The sequence below is a fragment of the Littorina saxatilis genome, linkage group LG4 (assembly GCF_037325665.1).
Source record: "Littorina saxatilis isolate snail1 linkage group LG4, US_GU_Lsax_2.0, whole genome shotgun sequence".
In the NCBI taxonomy this organism is placed as follows: Eukaryota; Metazoa; Mollusca; class Gastropoda; order Littorinimorpha; family Littorinidae; genus Littorina; species Littorina saxatilis.
Genome location: NC_090248.1, coordinates 54,550,161 through 54,557,660, shown reverse-complemented (window position 1 = coordinate 54,557,660; position 7,500 = coordinate 54,550,161). Strand labels below are relative to the sequence as shown.

The window sequence follows — 7,500 nt, the reverse complement described above, 5'->3', positions numbered from 1 at the left end:
ATGGTCACATCACTTTTGAAAGTCATGCATGCGTAAGACAACAATAGCACATCGCTGAAAGAGTATGGGAGAAAAAGGGCAGTCCTGGCAGCGTCTGTCGCGCTCAGCATTCAATCACCAGATTAAAGGCCGCTATATTCGACGAAGTAATTGAAATTAAATTAAAAACAGATAAAGAGATCGCAAGCGGATGAAGACAATACAATTCGACTTAGCCTCAAAGAGGAATTGGTACTCAAAGAGAATGAGCTTGAGATAGCATAAAGCTGATCTTTTTGTTGGAAATGAACATTTCTGCTACAGTAAAATTGATTCTTAATGGAATAAAGCCAGTTGCTAACGACTATTTCAATTATTTTGGAATTCAACAATCATCGTGATTTTACAAATAAAGCTGATCTGTTTTGTTTCTGACAAATATTTCAAATAATAGTGATCTTGATGAACGAAAGCCGTCCTTTCTGTTCCTAACGAGTATTTGGAACAATGAAAGCTGTTTTATTATGGTCTTTTTTGGTAAACAAATTCAACTCCCAACCTTTGAACTAAACTGCCCTACATCACATTGCTTTTTAAGCACGATAAGCACACCGATGTCACGCGAGATTGGCAGTCAACAAGAATCTGATAGACTAAAACAACCTTCTATGCTAACGAATATTTTGAACAATGAAACTGGTGGGTTTTGTAATAATAATAATAATAATAATAATAATAATAATAATAATAATTGTCAGTAAGTACTGGTGTCACATGACTGATGTGAACCAGTTGATTGGCTAATGGCGATGCGCTTAAATCTGTTAGCGCACTCCTGGAGTGCGCTAACTTTTCCACAGAGCGTATTCTTACACCCTTTGCCAAAGCGAGACTGTACTCTCATCCTCAGAATTAATTAATGACATGTAGCTTATATTCTCCACAATACCAATGATTATGACCATAAATGTCCTGCTTTTCAATTAAAGCAGAAGTGGGTTTTTTTTCTGACAGATTGCATGCGCCTGTGCCGCCCACAGTTGCACTGATCTAAAAATAGAACCCGCTGTGTCTAATTTTTCAATTTCGACTTGCGAAGATTCCTCTCATAATTATGCCATGTTGGTGGCATGTACCTTATTATCCACATTACCAAATGATGAGTTAGTATACAATTCCCAGCAGCTAACAGAAAACACAAGTGTTATTCCGATAACGTAGCAGCTAGATCAGCACGTAGCAGACTACACTGAAATACGACTGCATCTGTTCAGTAAATGAATGTTTTCCGTTTATTTTAAGGCAAGAACAATCGGAATCGAAAACGTGTAGGGTTTAGAACGTTCTTACCACATATAAGACTTATTACCAGCCTGCTTTATGTGTGCAGACTCAGTGCAACGGGACGAGCAATTTTTGTTTTTGAAATGAGACTCAGTGCAATAGCCTAGCAGACGACATAAATCCCGCTCAGCAAATTAACATGTTAGGCAAATGTGAACGATAAAACGATGGGGATATAATACGTGTAGGGTTCTGAGCATTCTTACCGTTCATATTTAGTACCAGACTCCCCGATGAGGGAAGATACCACACGAAAAACATGCCACGTTTATTTTGAAAATGGGCTTTCCGTCGACCTTGGCAAGGGGCACAACTCTGCACAGTCAATCTGTCGAAGCTCGATGAAGGTTTCGAACCGCAAATAACTGAAAGCACAGTCCTTTCTCCGAGTTCAAATGAGAGAAAGATCATCACTGTTTAGCTTAACGCTACACTGGAATTTACCAACAGAAATTAAAACAAGAGTTTGCGTGTGATGAAAGCACGACACACGAGACAGCCCACACAAAAGTAGATCTTCTATACGACCTGACCACACAGTTATGCCTATTCAAATGCGCGTAGCAAAATGTGCGTGTTGTATCTTCTTTTTTCTCTGGCGGTACCGACAATATCGTTATTGAAACAATCCCAGTGCACTAAGGGATTTATAGAGCAAATCTCAAAAATAATTATTGAACTCAGCGCTATGCGCTTCGTTCAATAATGAATTTTCTCGATTTGCTCTATAAATCCCTTAGTGCACTGGGATGTCTCAATAACTTAAATAATAATAATAATAATAATAAGGGTATTTATAGGGTGCAAATCCTAAAATAGTTCTAAGCGCCTTACAATCTTAAATATAATAATCTTAATAACAGCAACAATATACACAACGTAAGCGCCTTCTTATTTAAGTTTTGTATTTCCTTTTTGTTAACAAATTCAATTCCAATTCTAAAACTACCCCAGCATGACTTTGACCTCACACCACCCTCCTGTTTCTCACCATTATCTCTTCAATGTCACGACCTCTGCTAAGGACACCGGGCCCCAGACAAGCCAAATTCAACCCTTGAAAACCGTACCTCTTCTCAACTCCCCCATTTGCAGTTGTACAACTCTCCCCCAACTTGTTCGCCTTGTAAATATTTGGCACGATTGAGAAAAGTGGGTTTGTTTCCCACCTTTCTGGTTAAACGAACGCAATTCCAATTCTAAATATAGACAGCACCAGCTTGACCCCAAATCACCCTACTTTTCAGCACACTGAAGCATGCCACGACCTCTGTTAAGGTCGCGGGACCCCCGACCAACCTAATACGGCCATTGTGAATTTTACAGACTTTTCACTCTCTCTTCCCCTCTCCCCCCTCCGGAGTTTTACAACTTTTTCCCCGCTTGGTTGGCGTGGATTATAACAAACTCTCATCGCTTGTGGCCGTGAACTTCTCTCAGCACGAAACCTCGCTGAGCGCTGTAAAGTTTTACAGCCTGTCATATTTTCCACTGGGATAAAAATCAACATGGCGACCTAACGCCTGGGTCAATGTCGTTAAAATTTGATGCGGTGAGGGGGGGAGGGGGTATGGGGGAAGAGAAAGAGAGAGAGAAAGAGAGAAAGAGAGAGAGAGAGAGAGTGTGTGTGTGTGAGTGTGTGAGTGTGTGTGGAGAGAGAAAAATAAGAGAGAGGAATAAGAGAGAGAGAGAGAGAGAGAGAGAGAGAGAGAGAGAAAAAGAGAGAGAGAGAGAGAGAGAAAGAAAATAGAGAGAGGGAGGGGGGGGCTCAGAATAGTCTTGGGCAAAACACATTTTATTAAACACACAAACAAACTACAACAGCATCAGGGCATTTTATTGTGGGACAAGACATGCAAGCACGGCACTATGAAACATTTCAAACAGACAAGACTGGGGTCACAAAGACAGCACCTGGTGAAATACGGGGACACATGAAGCACACAAGAACAGTATCGACAGCAAGAAGAAGAAGAAGTACACGTTGTGTGTGCGTGCGTGCTTGCGTGTATGAGTGTGTGTGTGTGAGTGTGTGTGTGCATGCGTGTATGCGTGCGTGCGTGTATGGTGTGTGTACGTCGTGTGTGCGTACGCTTGTGCGTGTGTGTGTACTCACGATGTGTGGACGTTGCAGTCGAAGAAGGTGAAGTTGGCGGACACAAAGGCATGATCCTTCATTACGACTGACAGTCGCATCACGATGGAATCTGAAACAAACCAAGATAAAACAATAATTATAATCATAACAAACTAAAATGAAGGTTTATCTAAACTAGTCAGTTTTTTTCTTTCAAATTAAAGTACATATTTCCTTGACCATGAAGACGTATTCTCTGTCAAGAAGAGACAGACAGTCTCAAAATGAAAAACAAAACAGAGAGGTGAACAGACAGACAGGCAGACAGACAAACTAGCAAGCATGCAATCAGGCAGTCAAACATAGAGCTAGGTAGACAGGAAGGGAGGTAAAAACGCACGCAGTCAGGCAGACAGACAGACAGACACGAATTAGAACAAAGGATAAAGCCAACAAGACCGTTATAATTGGAAGGGAGTGGGGATGTTCCCCAGTTTCTGCACCCTGATGTACGTAAGCGAACATGTTCCCTCCAAAACACATGTTCAACAAAATCGACATCGCGTGTTCCAAATGGGCAGAATATACCTGCGCAGTCTCAGCGGCACAGACGACGCACTGCCTATTATTTATGGGATAGGGATTATGACGAGTACTTGGCCTGTTTCCTTTCATGCAACGTGTAGCGGGCTGGGATAATCTCAAGTGCGTCGTCGGTCCTGCTGAAGTTACATAATTTATGTGAGCGGAGCCCCTAAACGGGTCTTCCCTTGAGGACCTTTATACGCCCAAAACCGCCTATAACTACCATTATCAGGTACATATCAAATCATCTTTTCCAGCCATTATGGTCATCGAACCCACACGCCTTTTATGAAGACCAGTGGGACGAATCAGAAGACTGAGGGGTGATTCTTATCTTGAGTTGCTCTCGGTTTGCCCCATCCCACCCCCCCCCCCCACCCTCTCTCTCTCTCCTTTTTGTGTGTGTATAGATATTGAGGCAGTAAACGTAGCAATCATCGACGTTCACCAAACCCGTAGGGACAAACGCCTTTAAGAACAGCCAGATGAGACTAATGAGCTAAGGGGATCAAGAGTACAAGATGTCCCACCCCCACCCCCCACCCTCCCTCCCTCTCTCTCCATCTCTCTGTCTTTCTCTGTCCATATTTCTCTGCTTGTCTCTCTCCCTCGCCCCCCCCCCCTCTCTCTCTCTCTCTCTTTCTCTTTCTCTCTCGCTCTCTATGACACTGTGAGTCTGTCTGTGTACCTGTCTGTGTGTGTCTGTCTCCTTCTCTCTCTCTCTCCCTCTCCTCCCCCCCTCTCTCTCTCCCTCTATCTCTGTCTCATCGGCCAATTCAGTCTGCATTATGACCATCTAACCTATAGGGACGCGAGCCTTTAAGAACAGCCAGATGAGACCCAACGACAGGGGGACCAAGAGCACAAGGCAGATAGCCTGCCACAGGCCTCCTGGTGTTTTTGTGAATATTGCAGCAGCGAGGCATTTTGTTCATTGCTCCCTTCAGTGCGTATCTGCTCATCACTATCGTTTAGCCGCTCAGCCGTGGGGACTCGGGGAAAAGTGTTCCATCTGCCAGGGTTGACAAGCTCCGACAGTGAAGACTTGGAACCAAAGATGGGAGTTTGGGTTTTGTGTGTTGATGATTGTGGCGTGATGGTTTTTGGGGTGGTTCGATATTCCTGTTCGAGTAATGTACTTGTAATTGGTTGAGATACCAAACTCCGGTTAAATAAAGACTGAACGATGTAGTGAACACCAAAGCAATTAATCAAACAAACCAAACAGAGAGAGAGAGAGACAGAGAGAGAGAGAGAGAGACAGAGAGAGAGAGAGAGACAGAGAGAGACAGAGAGAGATACAGAGAGAGAGAGACAGAGAGAGGCAGAGACAAAAAGACAGAGAGAGAGAGAGAGAGAGAGAGAGAGAGAGAGAGAGAGGGGGGGGGGGGGTGGGCAGACGGCCATAGACAGAGTCAAGGACAAAAGGAGAAGCAAGAAAATAAGAGGAGCATCTTTGTTTTATATCGTGCATCGCTGATCTACTTCTTGCGTGATGGAGTGCTTTCATTTTGTTTCCCAAAACAAAACCCTTGACACCAAGTAAACAAGAATAAAAACGCTTCGCACTATGCATTCAACAATGGAAACCCGCCAACAAATGAACACACCAAATGAAGTCTAGACGCCCACAAAAGCCCCCCCCACACACACACACACTCACACACACACACACACCTGAAAGCTATAATATTTATAGACACGAAGATAGAACCAAACATCGACACTATGACTAATGTCACGGTAAAAACTATTTTACAACAATGACGATGACACAAGATCGGCCGTCTGTCCAAATGATGCAGGCAATGTTCCTTTGTCGCATTTATTATTAACACGTCTGATTCAGCCGTCGCCCAGCAAACGACCGGCAGTCCCTATTGTCATAAAACGCAACTCTCATGCAATAGCTGTGTGAGTGAGTGAGAGAGAGAGAGAGAGAGAGAGAGAGAGAGAGAGAGAGAGAGAAAGAGAGAGAGAGAGAATGAGAGAAAACAAAGAGGGAGAGAGAGAGGGGGAGAAAAGAGAGAGAGAGAGAGAAAGGGAGAGAGAGAGAGAAAAAGGGAGAGAGAGAGAGAGAGAGAGAGAGAGAGAGAAAAAGAGAGAGAGAGAGGGAGAGAGAGAGAGAGAGAACGGCGGGAAAGACCAAGGGATGACTTCTTTTGTCTGCCAGGGCATAATGACACACGGCCGCTACAGTAAAAGTAATCAGGCAGGTTTGCAGAACACAAAGAACCCAGGGCTACAAAAGATGAAGCAACGAATGATAATTAAAAGCAAACGGCCCAATGAATAAAACCGCAATCCGCGTTCCTCTCATCCCTTCTCTTCTTCCTACTTCTTCACATCCTCTAATCTCTCCTCCTCTAACTCCTCTTCCTCCTCCTGTCCCTTCCCCCATTCCTCCTCTCTCCCGTCCCAGCAAGTTTATTAACCAATGCTTTTCCAATCGGCAACTTGTGCGCTAGAGAGACAAGGCTGTCTCACGCGATTTTTGCACATAAAAGAAAAACAGACCGTTAATAACAGAGAGTGGCAGATTACTTTTTGCCCGTCCAGAGAAAATTGTATCGGTTTCTTCCACTTCAAAGCCCGTTTCTCTACAAATGACACTCTTTTTTCTGCCTCTGTCTGCCCGTTTCCTTCCTCTCATGTCGAATTTAATCATAAAAATTCGATTTGTCGCCGATGCTGATTGTTCTACATGGGAGCTAGAGTAGCCTCATCGCTCCTGCCGCCATGCTAAAAGGTGCTCTCCTTCAATGTCTGCACCTTGGCAAATGGAACTGGTCAGGTATGGACAGGACCGTACACCATTTTACTCAAACATCGTCAAATGAAATCATAAGGAAATATACAAGACAAGGCAACATTTTTCTCTGAACACACCCTTCAAATAGAAGTGGTCAGGTATATACAGGACTATTATAAATCTCACAGAAATCTACAAAAAGAACTGGAAGCTATACAGGACCGTTCTAAATTTTGCACAGGAATCTTGTGTACTGTTTGAATCAATACATGAAGCGGTTGTCGACCTACATAATCCAAAAATGTCCACATTTTTGTTCAGAAGTACGCAATTTAAAAGAACAAAGAGTACACTGCTAAGCAGGAACTACTATTTCTCTACATAATCCTCAAGATTTAACCTTTACTGCCATGGTAAGAACCAGGCAGCTCCATCCAAGACATCACTGCGTCTTGCATCTTCCCTGGTTTCTGGGGATTAAAGGAATATACAAAGCCTACACAGGGTATGTACTCTCAACACAAAACTATATTCTTTTTGGCTTAACAAAGTTTAAACAAAAACTTTATCCTTTCTGTTTTTGGTTTACCAACTTTTTTTAAACTAAAAGACGAAATATATCAGCATTCGAAATTTTTGTTTGTGTTTGTTTGCTTAACGCCCAGCCGACCACGAAGGGCCATATCAGGGCGGTGCTGCTTTGACATAATTATAACGTGCGCCACACACAAGACAGAAGTCGCAGCACAGGCTTCATGTCTCA

General features: G+C 43.2%; 1 protein-coding gene across 1 annotated transcript in view; it reads right to left on the bottom strand.

Moving 5' to 3' along the window:
• LOC138965637 (plexin-A4-like) overlaps window positions 1–7,500 on the bottom strand; it is a gene marked incomplete at its 3' end in the record, with an annotated part of 127,500 nt that overhangs the window by 48,111 nt on the left and 71,889 nt on the right. The window contains 1 exon segment of the mRNA XM_070337811.1: window positions 3,440–3,530. Within this exon segment, the coding sequence (XP_070193912.1) occupies window positions 3,440–3,530 (91 nt within the window).